The 25,064-nt window shown below is 40.5% G+C and overlaps 1 protein-coding gene across 1 annotated transcript in view; it reads left to right on the top strand.

Moving 5' to 3' along the window:
• C8H8orf34 (chromosome 8 C8orf34 homolog) overlaps positions 1–25,064 on the top strand; it is a 97,734-nt gene that overhangs the window by 3,983 nt on the left and 68,687 nt on the right. The window contains 3 exon segments of the mRNA XM_056854905.1: positions 17,100–17,247; positions 18,686–18,817; positions 21,714–21,842. Coding sequence (XP_056710883.1) covers positions 17,100–17,247; positions 18,686–18,817; positions 21,714–21,842 — 409 coding nt within the window.

Below are 25,064 nucleotides of genomic sequence, written 5' to 3'. Positions count from 1 at the left end.
TCACCCTATTTTCTTACTGGCTCTCTGCTGTACCTCTGACAGGGGAAGGTCTGGACCACAGCATAACCTAGGGCTAAGAGCACCCTCACCATCTTTGACACTGCTGAGCTTTGTTTTCTTCAGCAGTATTAGGGCATAAAACATAGTTTCCCACAGTGGGCATGTTTTCTGTCAGCCTCTTACCCTGCCATTAGCTTCCCAACTGGTGGGGGAAGTGAGAGGAAGATAAAATGCACTTGAAGTTGGCAACACACGTCATCCCTACAGAGTGAGTGATATTTTTTGTCCTAGTCTTCTATCCCCTGCCGTGCATATATGTGTGGGCTAGTGCAGGGACAGATTTTTCAACCCTTTGCTATACTGTCTTCAGACTTAATGCTGTGGAGATGTGCAGTTAAGGTATTGGCAGAAAGTGTTGAACCACATGAAGTAACAGGGTATGTGTTCAGCATGCAGAAGGGTTTTGTATGAAAGGATGGCTCTGGCACAGTCTTGTTGCTGGTGTACCCATGTAAGCAACAATGTGTGTGTCCCTCTTCCAATTTGTTTGGCAGACTGATCTGCTTTAACCATTACACTCAGATTGTGTAGTGATGTTGTTAATTGGTTCTTGTACGTTATCCGGGCTGTGTAACCGTGGTCTTGGAATTTTCTTTCCTGACGTTTCGCCAGCAACTGTGGCAGGCATCTTCAGAGTAGTAACACTGAAGGACAGTGTCTCTCAGTGTTACTACTTCAGTGTTACTACTCTGAAGATGCCTGCCACAGTTGCTGGCGAAACGTCAGGAAAGAAAATTCCAAGACCACGGTTACACAGCCCGGATAACGTACAAGAACCAATGAACTCTGACTGTGAAAGCCTTCGACGATGTTGTTAATTGTTTTGTTGTCTACTGTTTCTGTGAGTCCCAGAATTAATCTTGAAAGTGAGAGAAAATTAAGCCATCATGTATCTTGGGAAATATAGTTATGTATGGAAAAATACAAATGATTTCTGTACAAGAATGGATAATGGTTATTGACTTGGCCTCTATTAGTGAAAAGGAATGCCACAGATATCAAGCAAAATAAGGGCATTTGTTGTAGATTTCCAGATAGTTTAATTATGCTTATTTTTATTTTTTTTGCTTGATTGTTTCTTTGCTGGAGCAAAAAGCAGTGTGCTTAACAATGCAATCATAGGCAGAAAGACTCTAGTCTAAGCCCACTAATTTCAGTATGTTTAGTCTGGAGTAAAGAGGACTGTGCTGGAACTGCATTAATTGGGGTTTACTCTCAAGTAAATGTGCATAATATTATACTGTAATGCTGCAGTCCTAAAATGCTTTCTAGGGACTGAACTCCACTGAATAAAATGGGACAAACAGCCACCTCTGTGTTAGGATCTAGCTGCCACATCAGCTACAAAGAAATTGCAGTACAGCGAGTATAGTTTTTTTTTTTTAAATATAGAAGGCATCCAAAAGTTACAATTCTATTTCATTAGATTTCTTGGTCTGTAACTATAAGGACCATACATTAACATATAAATATACTTGTAGGCATATGCTGTGAAAACAGTCACACTTTTTAAACAGCAAAGAATACTTTTAAAAGCAAATATGCAAGATTTGCATTTTTTGAAATGCAATTGGGAACAAGGCTTTTAAAAGTGCTCTGCCTTGCTTGTAATGTTTAGAATTCAAAGATATGACCAAGCTGTTGCAAACTTATTTTAAATTATTATTTTAATATAAAGCAGGATATTGTGGGGTGGCTTTGAAGGAGTACTTGCAAACTGACAATGAGGAAGCTATATTTTAAGAAATGAAGTTTCTATTATCACATACTGTAGAGCAATAGGCAAAGTATCCTGGCTGCTGGCTTTCTGCCAGGTTTTGCTTCACTTAAAAGCCATCTTTTTTTCTTTAGGATATATATTAGAATAATGACGCTGTGCAACCTTGTTTGGCAGCTGGTTCATTAATGAACGTTAGTTTATTCAAAAATTTCATGGCAGTGAACCCATATTAGCATTGCTTTCACTGCTTCTAATTAAATTAGCACTTTTCAAACTGCAAACAATACATCTATTGAATTTCATGTTCTATAGTAGGAAAGTCCAATTTAGGCTGCACTGATGTTGAGTTTTGAATAATCCAGGCTCCTGGCAATAGAAATGTGCTTTGGTAAAGATAAAAGAGAGAGTAATTTAGAATGAATTGCTGTTCAGAAAATCTTCAAGAAATTGCCCGATATCTGAACGACAACTTCACCTATTAGATGCATTTTAAACTTACGGGGGAAAATGTCTAACATTTTTTTCCAAGGAGATGGTGCAAAAATAATAGTCTGTATAGGGTTATCTCATTATCCAGACACCTTTGGACGCTAACCCCCTTTCTCATATTTTACTGTTGCTGACTGGCCCTAGTTTGGATGGAGGCCAATGAATACTACTTGTTTGAGTGTTGTCTATTTTCCTTAAGGTTACTTTGGGCTGAATGTTTACTGTTTGATTTTTATGGCAGTTGGTATGTAAAATAGAATAGATGTCTGAATAATGTGGGTTGAATCCTATAAATCAAAGCTGATGAGAGAGAGTGAGTTTCATTTTTATGTGATTCCCCATCCTTACTACACCCCATCCTTTTGGCCATTGTACTCACAGGCTTCCCTGACCTCTCTCACCCAGCGTCAGGTGGATTCACAAGGGACTACTGAAGGAAGGGGAAAGAGGGAAATGTCCACAAGTGCCTTATGTTTGTAGGATCCCTCCTTTTGGCACTAGTTGAATCTTTGTTTTAAAAAGTGAAACAAACATCATGCTTATGTATTTTGTTGCCCCTTGCTATTTCCAAACAATTTCACAGTGGTCTTTTATGCATGGGTTGGAGCTCCCTGCTTGGACCTGGGTTCATCGCACATTAAAGTAACCTGGGTTGGGGGAAACTATATGCATTGGCTTGAATGATCAGGGACAAAACTGTGTGCTAATCGAACCATGAATACAGAACAACAGTCTCCCAAGCTCAAATCAAGTCCCACCCCTTTAAATGCTGCTCTGTAATTGGCTTACTTCGCAGTGCTCCCCGTGAGAGAAGATTTCCTCCCCCCAATCCCAACTGCCGCAGAAAAGATCATTTTAAGAACAAAATACGAAGCAATCTAAAAAGAGGGGGGGGGGGAGAAATCCAAGACTCGTTTTTAAAAAGCCTTTCTTCTGCTCAGAACGAGCTCCCAGGAAGCGGGAAGCACTTGAATCCCCACCTCTTTACACACTGCTTTGTGATTGGTTGTGAGAGAAGCCAATCTTCTGTTTTCCCCTGTTTAACCATCGGCATGCTGCTTTGAGGAGGGGGTTGGGAAAGGGTGGGGCGTGATGGCGCGGGGAAGCTTAACCTGAGAACGGAGTATGCACTCTCTGTGACTTCGGAATGAGCCAGGATGAACGGTTTAATTCAGGCCAGAAGAGGAATGGGAAAAGCCAGGTTCATTTTGCTTCGAAACAGCGTTGAGCTTCCAAGAAATGAGATATCGGGCATACTGAAAAATTTGATCCTGGCTGAAACGGGGAATAAAGGAGGTTAAAGCGACCATGTATAAAACACCATCGTGCATACTGAAAAATTTGATCCTGGCTGAAACGGGGAATAAAGGAGGTTAAGGCGACCATGCGTAATTATTATCTATCTTATAGATAAGAAATAAAAAATCAATATTCCTTGTTGGGGATGGGGAGGTATGATTGAGAATCAAATTAACAATTTCTGTGAAATTTATGTGAAATGATCTTTCCTGATTGCTAAATCTATAGCCTTGTGAAATGGTTCCCTGCACAGATTGTTTTGCCAAATGTAGATTTTGCTGCTATGAAGTAATATCTTACTTTCTTCTGAAGATGAATTTCTGTGTCACTACAAGGCTACAGGCTTTGGCTTTTGGGTAATAGTCTAAGATTAGAGTTGTTCCTTATGGTAATGAAGACTGTGTATTCCAGTCATGCTCTAAGAATTCACATAAAATAGCTTATTTTGACAGTATCACCCTTTCCATATTTACTGAGAAATAAGTCCTGATTTAACTGGCATTTATTGCCAAATAAGTATGCATGGGTTCGAAGGACTGCAGCCCAATTAATGTTGACTTGTGAGTAAAAACTACTGGGTTCATTTTGGGCTGAGTCTTAAGTAAATGTTTTATAGGATTGCATAATAATTTTTATCAGTAACCATAAGTCAGCTGATATAGTAATTTAATTGTGCATGGTTATAATTATCAGTTTGCCTTGATGATATACTCATGTGTTTAGTTTGGGTGTATTAACGAAGGTACCTTGTTTCGGTGTGATTTGTACTAAGTTATTAACATTTGTATTAAGATACATGTTCTTTATCATTTAATTTCCTGCATGTAATGGCAGGGCGTTTGTGTATTAGTCTATCCTAAAGAAATGTTTTGCCCTCACAGGAGAAAACTGTGCACACAGCAGGAACTTTTCCTGCTGTTTCTGCTGCAGCAGTGCTGGTTGTCAAAGAGTCTTTCTTTCTTTCTTTCTTTCTTTCTTTCTTTCTTTCTTTCTTTCTTTCTTTCTTTCTTTCTTTCTTTCTTTCTTTCTTTCTTTCTTTCGCTGGGACTGAAAGTTAGGCTTCTAAGGCTTTTATATACGATGGATGTGATGTCTCTTATAATCAAGATGAATTTAGTGGTTTTATTGGAAACATTTGCCTATTTAGCAGATGTAGAAAAAAGTTAGCCCATTTATCTTCTGCCTGCCACAGGATTTGAATTGCTATGCAAGTGAATAAATGTTTAGGATCTACCATATTGACAGTCATGCTGTCACAGTCTATGGTGGTATATTGGAACTGCAGGAGCTTGTTTGTACTTCAGGTAGGCAAGCCAGGTACACCACCAATTTAGGCCAGATCTACATATTCTGTGCAGTTCTGTGATTCTTCTAACATTAATTTTTCTTTTACAAAATGTAGCTGATGTATCTGCAGTTTTAAGGGGAAACTTTTCAAGCTGCTTCTACTCTCCTGGGATAATGAGGTGTTTTTTTCTTAGTGGGGAAATAGTTTTTTGGGGGGTTAAATAGATCTTTTCCCCCAGCATCAGTCTCCATTTAAAAATTGCAGCCCTGCTTCCTGTATTCTGTTTAAGTCTGTTAGAAGGACCAGAGAGCTACATGAATAGGATCATGGTGTTAATTGTCTCTTAAAGTGCACTTGGAAATAATGTAATATTTCTTTCTACATTTTCACCTGCTGTCTTAATGTTCCTTATGTACTTGACAGTTTAAACCCAGGTATGCCTCAGTTACATATAAAGTGGTGGAGAGCCAACGTTTTAAAGCAAAAGGTTTGTATAGTGTGTGTGTGTGTGGGAGTGAAACTTTTACCCTAAGTAGGCAGTCTCCACTTTAGTTGGGGGGAATTAGTTGGAGACAGAGAGGGTGAAACTGAGATCAATAAACTATGTATACCAGGATAGTCCTGGGTGAAAACTCTCAAATGAGAAGGCAGTTGGATAATTAAAATTGGTTTTTATTACAGAATAAAATAATAAAAACAAGAAATATGTTTTAAGCAATTAATATGCACACATAAGGCATACAAGAGCTGGCTAAGAGAAAAGGGAGGAAGTTGGGCAGGGTTTCAGAATTGGTGATAGTTACCAGTCTTGGAGGGACATCCGTGGAAAACAGCGCTGAAGAAGAAAACGACCAGCATCTCCAGGAGCAAAAGGAAAAGCCCACACACAAACCGGGGTGCTTCCACAGAACCAGAACACACACACACACACACACACACTATGAATGGCCAAAGGACCAATATTTATACCCCAAAATGGGTCCTGAGGTGGTATGAGGTAGCTTAGCAGGAAAGCCAGAAACAAAGAATTGATTGCTTTTCTGTGGCTCCAACAAAAAGAGTATTGATGTCTCTGTTACTCTCCTGAATACCGATTTATTGCTGGGATAGGTGCAGATAGGGGAAGTAATGGTCTGCTCGGAGCACTGATTACATTGCTTTAGGGTGACACAATGGGGATTGTCCAGCCAGGCACACCTTAGGGCCAGGGGAAAAGTGCAACTGCCAACTGCTTTCCTGCCCAAGCTTGACCCATAAGATGGATCCCCAAACTCTCAGAGAGGCATCCATTTTGGGGAGAGCAGTGTCTCGCTCTTATGCAAGTCTTTGCCCCTCCTTAGCGGAAGGAGGGGTATGACTGCTTACACAACGTCCCCTGCCCTTGGCTTGCATCCTAGCAGCCTTCTGTCCTGATGCAATCCTCCCCCCCACCTGGGACCAGGAAGTGAGCACAGGAAATAGAAATCTTCCAAGGGGTATTTGCAATAGAAAGGTAAGTATTAGGGAAAGTGTTGAAATGCTCTCCATGTACCCCATTGTTCTAATAATTGTCTGCCTGTTTATATTTAATGTATCTGCTCATTCGGCTGCCGTCTCATGTTGGCCTATGATCAGAGGCTCAGGCCTTCTCTATGGCAGGCTGGGTACTCATTTTACTGACCTTGGAAGGATGGAAATCTGAGTCAACCTTGAGCCGGCTACCTGACCCCGACTAGGTCATCAGCAGAGCTTTGGCTGCAGTACTGCAGCTTACCACTTTGATCCGTGGGGCACCTGCTTTAAATTAGTAAAGCACACTAAATACTGGGTTTGGGAATCTGGGTTAGGGTTGCCGTGTTGCAGTCTAGAGAACCGGCTTTAGTAGCTGTTCAATGATGAACAAGAATGCAGCTAAGTTTCATCTTCCCATGCTTCTTCCACAAGAGCATTCTGATGCCTCCTGTCCAACCTAATAGAGCAAATACAACCCATTTGGCCCCATAATAAGTAGGAACACAGAGATGGTAAGGTGCTAGGCTGGGGAACTATGGATGCATCTTCCTTTGTTGTTGTGGGTCAGATCTGGAACACTTTACTTTTACAGGGCATTTGCATTTCTTTCTCCCCATTTTCTATTCTGTCAGGTGGGGCCCTGAATTTTTAAAAAGGTACTTTTATTTTTGTTGTAACCTTGTTCAAATGGTAATCAATGGAACAGATAAAGAAAAGAGAAGTCTACAACTTTCGCCTGAATTGTTATTGGTTTTCTGTCTGTCAAATTAATGAGGTTTTATTTCTAGCATCCAATTCAATTCTGAAGCAATTTACCTTTTAAGACTTTTTTCAGTTAGTACCTTAGTTAAGAACATCTGAGATATTTTTTTGAAAAAGTCTGTGTATATGTGTGTACATACATGCATTATGGTGCTGATGATTTTTTTGTGGGGGTGTATTGAAAAGATAATTTTACTGTTTCATTTCTGCGACATGATCTAGCAAAAAACTGGACAGATTTTTGATGGAAGCTCCGTAAGTGTTTTGGAACTCATAGGTAAATAATCCAACTAGCATCTCTCTCTCTTTTTTTTAAATAAATATTTTTATTGATTTCTAATATTAAGTGAGAATACAGGAAAAGAAAAAAGGGTAAGGGAAAAAACTATCAAGAAAATACATATTTTTACCCCCTTAACAAGGTTCAAATTGTCATCATTTGTTAACATGATATATTTAATCGTCAAAACTTTTGGTTTTGATATATTCATAGAAGGCGTGCCACTTGTCTTTATTTGATCTTTGAGTGTCTGTTTGTAATAGTTCTGTTAAGTGTGCCATTGTTATAAATTCATACGCTTTGTCAATCCAGATTTCAACTTTTGGTATTTTGTCTGTTTTCCACAGTGATGCTAAGACTATTCTTGCCGCTGTTATTAAAAATCCAACTAGCATCTCTGAGGCAGTATACATAGTCGTATATATTTGCAATATTTCTACCCTACCTTTCAAAAGAGCCAGTGTGGTGTATCGGTTAAGATGTTGGACCTAGGACCTGGGAAACCCAGGTTCAAATACCACCATGGAAGCTTGCTGGGTGACCTTGGGCCGGTTACACACTCTCAGCTCTGACCCTGGCTAGTATTTGTATGGTATGGCAATAGAAAAGGCCAGATTTCTCACAGAGGCCAATTGAATCCGTAAAAGATATTGTGCTGATCTCAGTGGCCTCATGCCAGGAAAGGAGCACATGATCCCAGCATCTTTTCCAAATCTCTTCAGTAAGGGACTGAGAGTTTTATGTCTGCAGCAGTCCTTGGAGTTTCTCTGTATCCATTTCCTAACATATTGATCTTAGAGAGCAAAGGCTTTGCTTTTACATTGAAATAATTTAAAGTTGAGTGAGATACGAGTCGACTGTGGCATACTTGTAGATCAGATATCAGATTTATTAGATATCATTTCCCAGTTAGAAGCATGCGTTAAATAAATAAGTAACAAATTTGTCAGGTTACAGAAACAATGACATTAGAAATATTGAGATTTAGATCTAGCTGAGACCTTTAGATCAAGTTTGAACTCTTGACCAACTATGGTGGCCTCCAAGGGCTGTATGCATAGCTATCAATATGCATTGGATATGAAATATTTTAGAATGTTCTTTTCAGACTGTCTGGAATCCATAATCGTTAGATATAATGAGGGCAGTTTGGACTGTTCCACATGACTATTGAGCTCTGGATATGCTTTCAAACTAGTGTCCCCCCCCCCCCAGAGGATCCACATGGCATCATCCTCCAGTCATCTGCTTCCTGGAATTTCCCCTGTTTTGCCTTGTTGTTTTTCAAATATGCTTTACTATGATCTTTTAAAAAACATCATTATCTAAAGATATTTTCTGTCTGTGAGGATGGGAATGTTTGGGTTTTTGAACCTCCTTGCCCAGATAATTCCATTTAATGATTGTCATCCCGTCACAGCTGCCATTCTCTGCCCCCCTTCATCACCAGAATGCTTTTTACTATTTGCTTGTTTTTTACAGTTGTGTCAGGCAGCTGCATTCTAAAAGTTGTCCCGGTCATAGAACCCCCTTGATTGATAGGGAATTCCAATAGAATTCTGAGAGTGACGGTTAGAAAACAGACAGTTAAGAACTGACAGTTGAGTGAGAAAGAAGTTAACAGACAGAGCTTGGAAACAGCTGTGTGAGCTGTATGCTGTCTGGTGGAGGATTCTCCTCAGGATGAAAAGGAACACATTTTGGATTTTTGGATCCAGACAGGATCCATAACCAGTTACATAGGGGAAATAGCTCTAAGGTTTATAGTGATTCCTAAGAGTTTAATGGGAAATATCTCTTGTGAATCAAGTGAACCTAGGCCAGTTTGAGAGAGAAACTAGAGAAGTGTGTTAATGTTCCTAATTCCTATAGCTAAAGGACTAATGTGAAAATGAAAGAAGCTTAAGTTTAAGAAAGTGTTAAAGCTTCAATTTAAGAAACAAACCAGAGACTGCCAAGAGAAAACACTCTGAGTAGAAACTAAAGACTTGTATATGAACCACCTTGATACGTTTTGAAGTACAATATATCACTTGAACTTAACCATCTCAAACTTGTATCTTGCCTTGAAAACCCTACAGGGTTGCCAGAAGTCAGTTGTGTCTTGACGGCAAAAAAAATAAAAAAGTGGATGAGACTAGTGATTTAAAATTTGTAGATATTTTTAATGCATGGGGGAAACTTTTTTCTGTTTTAGGGGCAAAACTGAAATCTATGCAGTACTTATTTCCTTTTCAAATCTAAACAGTGCCAAATGTATGACTTGTAACAAGGGTGCACAACATATAGTTAGTTGTTGCATGCTGTCCACTGGAACCATGTTCAGCCCCCCTTTCTTGCTGGATTCCAGAACAAGGACATGGTGAGAGGTTGGGGAAGGGGGACAAATGTGAACTTGCAGCTGTTCTCTGGGTTGAGCTACCATTCTCCCCCACCCCATGAAATTTCTCTGTTTTTTCCCTTGGGTATGCAAACTCAAGCTCCTGGAATGCAATTAAAAAAAAAAATCCCTATTGCAAGCCCTTGGGATGCAACAGAGAAATTTGCCACAGGGTATGGTTTGGTGCAGAATTCCATATCTCAGCCCAGATAAGAGCTCCCCCAAAGGCTCCCCCCAAAGAGTTAAGTGGCTGACTCATAATACAGCTGGGTGATATCATGGGACGAGTGAAGACTGATCATGGCTCTCTTAACTGTTTTAGTAGTGCATCTTAGATTTATAATTCAGTACAGATTTATTTGTGGAATTTTAAATGCCATAGTTTTCTACATGCAAAGCTGTGAATGTATCCAATAATAGAGAGAGAGCTCTGCAGCCTGTTGTACCCTATGCCACATTTGCACATGTATCTTAGTTTTTGCAATCTGAGAAATAATAAAAATTGAAAATAGAAATCACAAATTGTGAAGTTAAAAAAAGGAAGTACCGTATTTTTCGCTCCATAGGACGCACCGCTCCATAAGACGCACCTAGTTTTTAGAGGAGGAAAACAAGAAAAAATCTTGTTTTCGTCCTCTAAAAACGCGGGCAGGGAGCGGGCGCGCGGGCGCGCCAAGCGCTCAGGGTGGGGAGGAGGCGGGCGGGCGCTCCAAGAGCTCAGAGCGAGCTGGGAGGAGCCGGGCGGGAGAGGCGCGCCAAGCGCTCAGAGCGGGCGGGGAGGAGGCGGGCGGGCGCGCCAAGCCGCCCCCCCTCCGCTTCCCAGCTGGGAGGCGAACAAGCGCACAGAGCGGGCTGGGCGGGCGCACAGAGCCGGCTGGGCGTGCTGGAACGGCGCGAGGCAGCTTTCCCCGGCTGCCTCCCAGCGCGCCCAGCCGGCTCTGTGCGCACATTCACTCTATAAGACGCACCCACATTTCCCCTCACTTTTGAGAAGGAAAAAAGTGCGTCTTATGGAGCGAAAAATACGGTATATTATTTGGACAGAAATAATGTTGACACTGTCGCCTGGAGAAATTAGTTAAATAACAAAATGATAACCTCACAGATCTGAAATCTGTCAGGGTGCCAAGTATGCAAACTGGGGGAAAAAACCTGTGATGGTTCTGAGGCCACCTATTGTCAGTTGCTGAGCAAGATGGAGCATTACTTAATTAAGTTAATGGTCTGCTACACACATTTAGATATAGCTAATTAGAGATTTCTTGTCATTTGACTTATACTTAATAGGCTGCAAAGGCCGTTTTATTTCTGTTTAATCAAGGACAATCACAGGCAGATTAGATTATTGACCTGCATCAACACTTGATGGACTATCCAATGTAAATTTTACAGTAAAATATAAAGACGTGGCTTTTTAGAGTGTGATGATAGTATCTCTCTTAAGAAATTTGCATTATCTCTGATAGACTAGGACAGTGATGGTGAACCTTTTAGAGACTGAGTGCCCAAACTGCAACCCAAAACCCACTTATATATTGCAAAGTGCCAACACGGCAATTTAACCTGAAGAATCCCCCTGAAGGAACCATGCAAAATAACAGCGGCGGGTTAGCTATGCACATGCTAATGGCTATGCAAACAGGAACAAAGGAGCAGGCGAGTGGGAGGGGTGGAATTTCTCCTTTTGGTTTGAGACTGTGAATAGGCAGTTTTAAATTCGCATTTTAAAAAAGAGCTTTTAGCGAACATCAAAACTGACCATGCATAAATGGTCAGGGTATCTGTTGTGGGGAGGGGAAGGTGATTGAAAGCCGCTTTGATTCTTCCTTAAGTGGTAGAGAAAGTCGGCATATAAAAACCAACTCTTCTTCAAAGTGAAACTTTATATTTGTAACTGAACCATCAGGAAAAGAGGTAAATGATTGGGGGAGAGACACCTGGCAACCCTAAAGAAAATATATGAAGCAAAACCTGCTCTATATTCAGAGGGTTCCGTCCGAAATGTGCATCTGAATGGCAAATCCAATGCAAAACCTCCCATTTATAAATGGCCAATAACCCCCCATGCAGAGTTTTGAATCAAACATTGCTAAACCCCCCCCCGGGCCCCGATCTCCTCCTCGCCGCCCGCCTTGGTGCTGCCGGCCCTCGAGCGCGCATTCAAAACTCGGCCGCGCTGTGAGGGGAGGGTGAGGGTGGCGCTTTACCTCACACACCCGAAATGGGGCGGTGAGGAGAGGCTTCATGGTTGACTTTTGGTGGGGGTGGAGCCTCCTCTGACCTAATAAGGTCTTGGGGGCGGGACTAGAGGGAGGGCTGAAACATCCTGCCCTCCTCCCCACACCCCAGCCAATTCCTCTGACTGGCGCAGGCACGACCGGGCAGCGGGGCTACAGCTGGGGTGCGGCGGTGCACCGCCGCGTCTCTGCGCTCCGTCTTCTCCCGGCTGTCGGCTTGCCGGTTCCTCGCCCCGTCCCTCGGGAAGCGGGCTTGCTCTCTCTCCACCTCTTCCATTCGTTGCTGCCTCGCCCGTTTGGACTTTCGGTCCCATCCTGAGCCACTTACCCGCGTGCCGGCAGAGAGGGCTACGCATGCCGAGTCGGGCACACATGCCATAGGTTCGCCAACACGGGACTAGGAGCTCATATGGTATCCATCATTCATAAGAATATAAGAAAGGCCCTGCTGGATCAGACCAAGGCCCATCAAGTCCAGCAGTCTGTTCACACAGTGGCCAACCAGGTGCCTCTAGGAAGCCACAAACAAGATGACTGCAGCAGCACCATCCTGCCTGTGTTCCACCCTACCCAAAATAATAGGCATGCTCCTCTGATACTAGAGAGATTAGGTATGCAGCATGACTAGTATCCATTCTAACTAATAGCCGTGAATACTCCTCTCCTCCATGAATATGTCCAGTCCCCTCTTACTTCCTTTTATCTGTTTTGAATCTCTCACCCTCCAGCTTTAGCAGATGACCCCGTGCTCCAGTATTATGGGAGAGGGAGAAAACCTCTCCCTGTCCACTCTTTCCAAACCATGCATAAATTTATAGACCTCTATCATGTCTCCCCTCAGCCGCCTTCTTTCCAAGCTAAACAGCCCTAAGCGTCTTATCCGCTCCTCATAGGACAGTTGCTTTAGTCATTTGGTTGCTCTTTTCTGCACCTTCTCAAGCTCTGTAATATCCTTTTTTAGGTGTGGTGACCAGAACTGTACACAGTATTCCAAGTGTGGTCTCACCATAGATTTGTACAAGGGAAGTATGATATCAGCAGTTTTATTCTCTATTCCTTGTCTAATTATGGCCAGCATGGAATTTGCCATTTTTACAGCAGCCGCACACTGGGTTGGCATCTTCATTGAGCTATCCACTACCACCCCAAGATCCCTTTCTTGGTCTGTTGCTGCCAGCACAGATCCCATCAGTGTATATGTGAAGTTGGGATTTTTAGCCCCAATATGCATCACTTTACACTTACTCACATTGAATCTCATTTGCCATTTTAATGCCCGTTCTTCCAGTACGCAGAGATCCTTCTGGAGCTCTTCACAGTCCAATTTTGTTTTAAGCACCCTAAATAATTTGGTGTCATCTGCAAACTTCGCTACTTCACTGTTTAACCCCAGCTCCAGGTCATTGATGAACAGGTTGAAAAGCACCGGTCCCAACACAGATCCCTGAGGCACCCCACTGCTCACATCCCGCCATTGTGAGAACTGACCATTGATTCCTACTCTCTGCTTCCTATTTTTCAGCCAGCTCTCAATCCATAAGAGGACTTGTCCTCTTATCCCATGACTACGAAGTTTGCTTAGCAGTCTTTGGTGGGGGACTTTGTCAAAAGCTTTTTGGAAATCCAAATACACAATATCCACAGGCTCATTCCTGTCCACATGCTTATTGACGCTTTCAAAAAACTCTAATAGGTTAGTGAGACAGGACCTTAAAGAAGCCATGTTGGGTTTTGCCCAGCAGACCTTGCCCTTCTATATGCTTGACAATTCTATCTTTAATAATGCTTTCCACTAATTTACCTGGAACAGACATTAAGCTAACTGGCCTGTAATTTCCTGGGTCCCCCTGGAACCTTTTTTATAAATGGGTGTTACATTGGCCACTCTCCAGTCCTCTGGTACAGAGGCTGATCGAAGGGACATATTACATATCTTTATTAGAAGTTCAGCAATTTCCCATTTGCGTTTTTGAAGAACTCTAGGATGAATACCATCTGGTCCCTGTGACTTGTTAGTTTGCAGTTTGTCTAGACGTTCTAGGACTTCCTGCCTTGTTACCACTATTTGCCTCAGTTCCTCATTTTCCCCTCTCCAAAATCTCTGTTCAGGAGAAGGAATCTACCCTGTATATTCAACAGTGAAGACAGATGAGAATAATTCATTTAGTTTTTCAGCAATCGCTTTATCCTCCCTTAGAGTTCCTTTACTCCCATTGTCATCCGATGGTCCAACCGCTTCCCTAGCTGGTTTCCTACTCCTAATATACTTAAATAATTTCTTATTGTTTGTTTTGATGTGTTTAGCAATATGCCCCTCAAAATCTTTTTTTGCATCTCTAATTATCTGCTTGCATTTCCTTTGTGCAAGTTTGTGTTTGCTTTTGTTCGCCTCCTTTGGGCAAACCTTCCAGTCTCTGAAGGAAGACTTTTTCCTCTCTCTAATTGCTTCCTTCACCTTACCCGTTAGCCATGGTGGTGACCTCTTGGACTTATTACTACCTTTCCTGACCTGTGGTATACAAGCTAGCTGAGCCTCTAGTAATGTGGACTTGAGTAACCCCCAAGCCTTTTCAAGAGATTTAACCCTTCCGTTCCTTTCAACTTCCTCTTTACCAGTTTTCTCATTTTAGAGAAGTTCTCTCTTTTAAAGTCAAAGGTAATTGTGTGAGATTTCCCAGTCACTTTCCCACTTGCATCTAAATTAAATTTGATGCCATTGTGATCTCTATTGCCAACTGGCTCAACTACATCCACATCCCACACAAAGTCACTGGCAGCACCATAGAGTATTAAATCCAGGATTGCCTCCCCTCTGGTTGGGTCTATGACCAACTGTTCGAGGGCACAGTCATTTAGGATGTCTAAAATTTTTATGTCTTTGGCTTGACTGGAGCATACATTTATCCAGTAAATATGAGGGAAGTTGAAGTCTCCCATTATTACTACTTCATTACCTTTACATGCTTCCCTAATTTCATTCTCCATCTCAAGATCACCCTGAGCCATTTGGTCAGGGGGCAAATACAACGTCCCCAGTACTAAATCTCCTTTGGGGCCCGGAATTGTCACCCATAAGGATTCTGTGGACGAGTCTGCCCTTTTTATGGTCTCTAGCTTATTAGACACTATGCCTTCCTTGATATACATAGAAACACCCCCTCCAGTACGCCCTTCCCTGTCATTTCTATACAGTTTGTAACCAGGGATGACTGTATCCCACTGGTTCTCTCCCCTCCACCAGATTTCTGTAATGTTTTCTCTTAAAACCATGCACTCTAATTCCCCCATTTTTGCTTGGAGGCTTCTAGCATTAGGCTTCTAGCATTCAGTGATGGCAACATCCAAAGATGCTTTGCATGAGTGAAACAAATATCAGACCAGTGTTTCATCTTACTCGACCATCTCAAATGCAATACATGTTAAAGCAGACAGTTCATACATTCAGTTTGAATCCTGGAGTGTTGTGCAATTAAGTTTTGAGAAATGCATGCAAAAGCCATGTATTATATATTAAATGAATGAAATGTACAATCCACAAAAATGGCCAGTAGTGACCATAAACCACAGCCAGAAAAAGCAGAAAGAGAGATTAGAGCAGTGTCACACTATGCTGGATTAGAAAGGCAGATTCCATTCTTCCCCCGAGTTCCTTAGCATGCACAAAATATCACAAGAGAGATAATAATAAGAAGCAAGAATTTCTCTTGCTCTTTCCAAGTCTCCAGAAGGTTGAGTGAATTGAAAGACCCATCTCCTGTCCCATGCAAATGCCATAGAAGTCAGGTATGGACAAAACTGGTAGCAACCACAAGTAGTGGCTGATTCCCAATGCACACCAAGGTGATATAGATGAAAATGTTTTTTATATCGCTAATATATAAACATGTTTTAAATCATTTTTGACCAGGTTATTGGTGTTGATTTGATGTAATTACTTTGCTCGTGTAACTACTTCAGTAGATTGTAGTTTAGTTTGCTTTCATACACTTGGATGTTGATATTGGAAGGGAGTACTGATCTCAAAGTTGAAATATCTATAAATAGTTATATAATGCATTTTATATTAGAAGTGCAATGTTCTGTTACACATGATTTATGTACTTTCATTAGTGTACCATTGCAAAGTACAGGTCTCTTGCTGAAAGAGCTTACAGTTAAAGTTTAAGTGGGGCAGAGTGAAAGACAGCAGAAGCAGGGAAGGATTGAGAATGTGTTTAGTTATATATATAGTTCTAAGATTAGTGAGGACTGGTTTTATTTTTAACCTGTAGAACAAAATAAAAACCTAAGCAGAGTAGTAATTAGTTGCCAGTTAACCTAGAGATCAACACAGCAACCACACTGGTTTTTATTTGCTCCTTTCAGCACAGTGGCGATGAGATGGCAAAGATTAATGAACACTCCTGTTCACATTTATCTTGTGCACATACTCACCTGGCACCTAGAGCCCACAGAATCCAGACCGCCTCTCCCAGTTACCAAGGTTCATTTTGCTGTATATTAAACTGTCTTATAAATTATCTTCTACCCCACCAGCTGGGCTGTTGGATCCAATGCAGCAGTTTCCATATGGACAAAGTTGTCTATTTAGCCTGTTGGCCATAGTCCAAAGTTGTGATCGACACACAATGAACTCTGCATTTCAGTGTCAGAGGGCTAGAGTCATTGTGGCAAATTTAAACAAACAGTTCGTCACAATACAATTACATGGATTACTTACTTTGGAAATATTTCCCCTAACAAAAAGTGTAATTGTGCCTGTGACTGATTCAAATGCTCTGGGGCAACCAAATTCCACAGTGTATATATATTGTTTAAGCAGTAGTATTATATGTGTGCAAGGCCCTGATCTGGATAGCCCATCTCATCAGATCTCAGAAGCTAAGCAAGGTCAACCCTGGCAAGTATTTGGATGGGAGACCTCCAAGGGATACCATGGTTGTGATGTGGAGGCAGGCCGTGACAAACCAACTCTGAACATCACTTGCCTTGAAAACCTCACCAGGGTCACCAAGTCAGATGTGACTTGATGGCAAAAAAGAAGAAGTGCAATAGAGTACTTGTTAACTTTTCTGTAATTCAATCTTTTGAAGGAATTGATGACCAAACTGATAACAGAGACGCCTGACCATCCAATACCATTTCTTATTGACCATCTCCAATCCAAACATGGGAGTCGTAGCCAGCTTCAGAGGACATTGTCTGGATCTGCTGCTCTTTGGGCAGAAAGTGAAACTTCGGGTGAGCAAAATAATAATTATATTTTAAGAAATTCTAAAATGATAATTTGAAGCAATTTTTATTTTTTCCCACACCTGTATTTCACCTTTCCTCCAGGCAATTCAGGGTAATTTTAGGGATTATTGAACCATTTGATGTAAGTTTGAGCGACCTACCCAGGTGTGAGCGACCTACTAAGCTCTGTGGTTGGGCATCTGGGTCTCATTTTTATCTAGGTTTATCTTCACCTAAAATTCTTTCTTCCTTTTATACCATACTATGTTTTCTTTCCTTGCAGTATTTATTTACTACTATTATATTTTCTTTATATTGTATTAAGGAAATCAGGGATGTAGTAGAGATACATAGCATATAAAGACAGATATGTATGTGCCTCTGCTATATCCCATTATTTCTTTAACAATACACCATATAAAGACGAGCGTTTTAAAATTGGTAAATAGATAACGAACCTCCTGATTAATATCAGGGCAGTGCTTTATTTATATTTAGCTATTTATTTAAAACTTTTTAATGCTAACTTTCTAACCCACTTAGGGTCCCCAAGGGGTAAACAATCAAAAACATGAAAACCAACTTTAAAATTAAATATATACAAGTAGGGAACCCACAATGACCTGTGTGGGTATCGTATTTCCCCTCCCTTACCATTTCTTCCCCATAACTTCTTCCCTGTTCTTTATTCCTCCTTTCCTTCCCACCCACCAGCCAGCGTACCTTTATCTGCCCTCCTGTCTTCATCCTTCCCTCCCTCTGTCAAAATGTACCTAGGAAAACAGTGGCAAGGTCTTTTCTGTCCAGGAAAGGCTGCAGCTTGTTAACCAGTTGAAGCTGGTGAAAGGCATTCCTGGCCAGTGCCTTCACGTATTTATCCAACAGGAGCCCTGGATCCAGGAACACCCCCAAGCTATGTACCTGATCTTTTAGGGGGAGTGCTACCCCATCCAGAACAGAAGACACCTCTCTTCATGGTCAGGCCTACCACATATCAGTAGAACCTTTTTTGGGGGGGGGTTGTGTCAGTTTATTAGTCCTCATCCATCCCAAAACTGCCTCCAGGCACTGATTAAGGTTTCTTCAGCCTCTCTGGAAAGTGAACACTTGCAATAATCTAATTGCAGCCCTGTAAATAAAAGTTAGAAATTAAATTACATATTGTTTAAAACTATTAGCATTTCTCCCTTGTGTTCCTATGCCTGTTTTATGACTTCTTGGTTGCAGAGAAAGAACTAGACCTCTTGGTTCAGCAAAAGGCACTATGTAATTCTTTCTCTAGGTGGGAAAAAAGAAAAACAACCAGTTTTTGTGGTGACCTAACATGAATAGAAATGTATTTTTCTGTAGTGTTTTCTTTGCCTGATAATATTGTTGTCAAGGTATGTTTTGCATGTCAATATTAAAAGGCAACTGTTCAAATATAATATTTCCCCCCCAACAGAAAACAAGGGAATAAGAAGGGATTTCAGAAGTTATGATAAACCCTGGCAGACAAATGCAAAGAAGCCTAAAAAATCCAAGAGTGATCTTGCTGTATCCAACATTTCTCCTCCTTCTCCAGAATCCAAATCATGTAAGGAAGTGTTAGCATATTTAATATGAATGAATTCTTCAGAGCTGGTTGTTTGTGGATCTTAAAAGCTGAAATAGGAGCACAGTAGAATTTGCTTTTAAATTTAAATGAGTGAATCTTTTAAATTTAAATGAGGGAGTCGTGGTTCAATGTTGAATAATACATTAAGGACTACAAATTGTACATATGTTTTCATGTGTATACAATTTATTTAAAATGTTCATATTTGGGTGTCGTATTTTTTTGTTAGCTATATATTGTTTTCCTTCACACTGGTGTCTGTGGTAGAAACAATTTATAATTTAACGAATGCACAGTTTAAAATTTGAGCAAGATAAATAAGCAATCCAGAATTCTGATTCAGTTTCAAAATAAGAAGTGTAAGACTAGTATTACTGTAGATCTACTAGAGATGAATTTAATTGTATGTCAAAGCCTAGCACAGAATTTACTGGCTGTGTGATTGTGGTAAGGGACTGTTTCTGGGCTTTTGAAAATATTTGAAACGGGGAAAGCCAAGTACTTTAGCACATCTTTCCCAGCTGGCACAGGTTCTTTCAGTCCCAGCACCTTTGGCAAGCTCAGGGCTTTTGAAAAGTGTGTATGGGGATACTTAACAGATCTTTCTCAGATGGCTTAAGTTCCCAAATTTCTTCCTTCCTGAGTATTTCTTGTAAATAATAAAGGTGCCAGAGCATTGTGTAGTGGTTAGGGCATTAGAGTATAAAGTGGGAGAGTCTAATCCCCACTAGGGTGTGCACTTAAAAACTTGTGTTAATTTTGGCTCATGGTTTTGAGGAGGGCATGCTTTTTGTTATTCTGAAATTTCTGAAGTGTTTTGCGGGTAGTTTTTTGCATCCTGAAAATTCAGGTCCATTCTTCCAATTCCCCCTTAAGGTAGAAGGAGCAGGGAAAGCAGGAAAGGGAGAGAGGAAGCTGGTCCTACCAACAAGTCATTAGCTGGTATCTCCTCTCCCCTTAAATGGAAGCTTGACTAACAACTAATATTGACTAGCATCTAATTATCTAGTGGTCAGAGGCCAGGTCTATGGGCTATTGGAAATAACAGGATCATTATTTTCTGAGTTATAGAAAGGCCAGGTCTACCCATCGCAAATAATGGCCTCATTATTTCTGATAGGTGGACCTGGCCTCTTTAGTGACCATCACAAATAATGGCTCCATTATTTCCAGTGCAGTAGACCTGACCTCCTGTCTAAGGACTATCAGTTCTCAGTTAGCTTCTACTGTTAGGGAGAGTTTCTAGTCCCTTTAAAATTTAAAGGGACAGAGACACTAACTAACAGCTATTTGGTGGCCAGCTTCCTCTCCCTCCCTCCCTGCTATTGTGTCCCCCGAAATCTCTCTTGAAAATCCATTTCAAATAAATTTTCATTACTCTCAGAGGTTTGGGAGTGTTATGGATAATTTCTTATATCAGCTTGGGTGTATCTGAATGCACACCTCTAATCCTCACCTTGTCATGGAAGGTTGCTGGGTGACCTTGGCTAGTCATTCTCTTTCAGTGTACCTTTTTTCTCTGGGCAGTGTTGTGAGTCTAAAATAGAGGAGAATTGAACTGTAATCTCCTTTGGGTCCTCTGGGAGAAAGGCATGGTATAAATGCCCATCAATAGAACACACATGTATTATCTCACACAATTCCTAGGGGTATCATCTAAAACATATTAATTACAAGTTTAAAACTGCCAGCCCTGAGTAATATTGCATCCATTCATTGTTATTAATTTTATGAAGCAATGAATCTCCACAAATGGAAAAATTTCAGCATAAAAATAAGGTGTGCCCCATGTCTCTGTTTATTGATGGAGAATGTAAAGCTATATTTGTGTGCAATAATCAAACAGTGAACCACTGAGAAAATACATCTGAAGTTATGAAAGCCTTAGCGGTGTGAAGTGTGTGTGTAAGGTAAAATAAGGTGAGAGGTAAAATAATTTTACGCCCAAACCATAACAAATCTAGTACACACTGTAGTTGTATTATACTCAGTATTCAAATAATATATGTCTGGAATAAGAGATTCGGGATTCAAGTAATATGATAAGGGATTTAAGAAGCTGCCACACTGATTTTAATAAATGGCAGAATATAAAGCAAGAGAAGGTCAAGATTATTAGTAAGGAATTATCCTAAATCTTTCATGAGAAATTCCTGTGATTATTCAGTGATAAATAATAAAATTGGTATTACTTTTTGTTGATGAAAGTTTTACTGATGAAAGTTTGTTGTATTCATGTGGAACCTCTTGGTGGAGGCATGTATTTCAAACTCTGGATGTTTTTGATGTGTTAGAACTGCAACAACACTACTTCTTTCTGCCCCACTAGGGGGCCAATAAAATTGAACCCCCTTACTCAGTCTTACTAATCAAACTACTAGAAACCTGAAGCATGTGAACCAGGTTACCAAAATGCTTCTAGGAGGACATTTACAGTGTTAATGGTACCATGTAGTGTTGTGCATTTGGATATGCCAAAACGAAAAAGGGCACCATTTCAGTGGAGCCAAAAAAGCCGAATCCGAAAAAAGTTGTAAATTTTCGGCTTCTTTCGGTTTTTTTGGATTAATTATACCACATGGGGAATATTTGCAGGACTTGCGCGGGGGAGGGCTGTTCTTTGAGGCAGGGACACCGAATTTGAAGCATTGCATGATGATAAACAAGCTGATTCTCATTCACAAAGATCAGTCAGTTTTGTTAGAAACAAATGTTCGAATTTGGTTTTTGACATATTGAGAAATATTTATCAAGCTAAAGGGGGTTATGGATGATCTCAGTATTGTCAGCAGTACTATGTCATTTGTACAGATTATTACTGATAAATAGAGTTTTCAAACATGAAATAAAAAAAATGATGCTTTATTTTATTTAGTGCCAAAGTCAATAGAACATCCTAAATGGGACTGGAGAACAAAATCAGATAGTCATGATTTTGATGAATTAAATCATATCCTTCAAGAAAGTAAGAAGCTGGGTAAAGCCCTGGAGAATCTTTCTCGAAGTAAGTTGAGTTATCTAGAATGCTGGATTGTTGTGTTATGTTAGCAGTATACTATTTACGTACACCAGTACAAATAAAGAATGATGCCACTGGAGGCAATTCAGCACAAATAATCTTTATGTTTTCAAAACCTTAAAAAATAGGCTTTTTTATTCTTGGTACCCATGATGAATTCCTGCTTCTAGGTGCTGTCTGAGACACAAATCAAGACAGTGGATTGGATCTAGCCCAAAATTTCCTCTTATACTGCTCAAGTGGAAATGCAAGGAAAGACTGCAGTAACCACTTGTACTATATCAAGCTTATTTTATCCCCACTTATGTTTCAGCTTAAGCAAGACCTTGCACAACCATTTTCTGGGACCTATAACGTATATGGAGGAAAGCACCAGGTGTTGCTCAAGATTTTGTGTGTGCAGAATTCTGCTAAATTCATTTATGTTTCTGTTTGTGCATAGCTAGATTTAAACCATTGCTTGCTAAATACAAAACAATGGCAAAAGTCATTGCTTTGGACCACTGCAACTGTTAACAATTTAATGGTACCTCACACTATTGTTTCAAGTGATGTTTGGGGGAACTTTTGGAGACATAACAATTATTTGGGTGTAAAATAAACCAGCTCTTAAGTAAACGGTACCAGATAACCGTGTTACTCTCATACATGCCAAATTCTTGAAAGAAAAATGATCCTAACTGGTGTCTTGAAATGTGGACAGAATCATTGGAACGTTTGTGAGGCCATCTGCTGGCAATTTTGAAAAATGCATCAGCATAGATCTCTTGTTTTGAGTACAATAAATGTCTTTATGGAAATTTGTATATTTAAATAAATTTCACACCAACTCAAAGAAAATAAAAAAAACCCTCAGCATCTTCACTTTAAAGTCTGTAGTAAAAATGACGCAATATCACATTAAAACCATCATTTGAAATAATTTCATATTTGCAAGATCTTAAGACTACTTATACAAATGAGCTTTACAATTCCTTTCTTCTAAGAAGAATGTTTAACCTTGTGAAAAAACCTTGCGATAAAACATGCAGTGGGGTTGGATTCCGCACAGCATTTCCTTGGGTGCAGGACATCTGGCACATGAGCCCTGTATAAAATCATTCCCAGGTTACAGTGGATATAGTATATTATAGCAATTTTAATTCTTCTATTGGGTTTATCAGGGGAGATGCTAGCATGAGTAAGAATAGGTGAGGCAGTTAAAGTTGAGTAAGCCAGAATCTAGAAGAAGTATAGAAGTCAGATATTTTAGTTGATAGATCATAGCAGAATGTGATCAGTGTGTAGCTAAAGGTTGTGGACTGGAAACTGGAAAATAAGGAACTACAGCAAGTTAGGAACTACCATGCTGAGAGCCGGCATAGTGTAGCAGTTACAGAGTCAGACAAGAATCTGGTTTAGAAGGGTGTAACTCTGATTAGGAATGCACAATAGGAGACCAGGATTCAGATTCACACTTTGCCAAGAAGCTTGCTGGGCTGCTTTGGACCAGTCAGTAATTTTCTTTCAGTGTAACCTACTTTATAGGATTGTAGTGAGATGAAATGGAGAATTATGTACAGAATGGCAGGAAAAAAATGTACTAAATAAACAAGTAGAATCAAGTAAAAGATGAGAGACTGTGAAATAAAAGGTCAGTCTGATCACAAGTTTCAAATGAACTGTCAATCTGCCAAGACTAAGCTTAACCTAAAGGCTTTTGTCTAAGCAAAGAATTATTTTTCAGGCCTTCTCAAACTTTCCCAGTCTTTCCATTGGATAAATTGAAAACAAGGCCTTGGACTTTTTCATACATCTCACACATTTGAAAAGGAAATCTTTTTCTAGGACTTTTTTCATTGCTTCCTAAAACTGTTTTTACATTGGGAAAGGACTTTGGGGGAAAATGTTTTCCCCCCCTGAAATGTTTTTCCAGGCCTTCGCTTACTTAAATGTATTAATTCTGTTACAGCCCATTCCTGACCTGAAAGGACAAAAGCCCTTTGGAGGCCAGGAAGGGGCTGTGCCAGCGTTTGTGCCCCCTGCGTTGTGCCACTTATGCCATCCAGGGTGGCATGGATGCCATTGGGGAGCCCTGGATACCACCATCCTCCCTGGGCTGCTGTAGCAGCACCACCCAGGGATGCCAGTTGGGCCTTCCGCTAGGGTCCCACCAGCGCAAAGGCCTGCACCGGCGTCCCAGGGGGCATTCCTGGGGTGTGCTGGGGTGGACCTACCAGCAAGTAGTCTCCTGACCACTTTCACCCTGGGTATGTCATCGTTGAGAACAGCATTGCTGCGCCAGCTTTTTGCTGGTGTGGCCTCACTGTTTTCAATGGGGCAAAATGCCCCATTTTAAAAATAAAAAGCCTCTGAAAAGCTTTTTAAAGCATTTTGGCAGCCGGGGAATGGCTTTGGAGGCTCCACGGCGGCACCTCGGCCACGCCATCCTTGGCCACCAAAGGCTCAGGAAAGGGCTGCTATTCTTCAGGGATGCAGACTGTTTGAGGCTATTTGACACTTGATTATTTGGGTAGGGAAGGCGATATGTCCATTGTATCTTCAGAATAGCAGATAATGTGGATGAAAATTAGAGATGATTGTAGTATACCAAAATGTGCACAGAGGCAAATGCAATATTTTACACACAATTAAAAGAAAAGCACAATGTGGTTCCTTCTTCTGTTCTTAGTCCTAGTGAGCAGACATAGCAAGAACAGTAAGCTAAATTAAGTCTTTACAGTTTCTAGTTTTTGCAAACACCCACACAACTAGAGTTGGAGGGATGTACTTTCGCTGCTAAATTAATCCCACAGGATTAAAAACAGATTAGCTTCTGAAAGCAAAGTGTATTTTGTTCAGTATGTATATGCTTGGTAAACTCAGAGTGAAAAACATTTCCATTAATGACTGGCAGTTTTTCACATATTGATCTAGTCATAAAATGTTAATTACTGTACTCTGTACTACACAAAGCTTTCTCCCCCGCCCCCAACATAAAAGTCAATAGAAGGAAGTAATCTAGTCTTTTAAAAAGGTCAATATGTAGGCAGGTTTTAAAAGCTTTTAAGAAAAAATAAACATCTGTTTTGAATGCATGAAACATCAAACTTCTAACATACTTATTGATATTGTTTTGTGGGAATAGTTAACTGAATGGAATAATTATATATTTACTTTTTAGTTCTTAGATTCTTTTTGAGTAACTAATACTTTATACATGATACA

Source organism: Euleptes europaea, chromosome 8 (assembly GCF_029931775.1).
Source record: "Euleptes europaea isolate rEulEur1 chromosome 8, rEulEur1.hap1, whole genome shotgun sequence".
NCBI classification, from domain to species: Eukaryota; Metazoa; Chordata; class Lepidosauria; order Squamata; family Sphaerodactylidae; genus Euleptes; species Euleptes europaea.
Note: the sequence above shows the minus strand (reverse complement) of the source record. Positions and strands in the feature narration are given on the sequence as shown.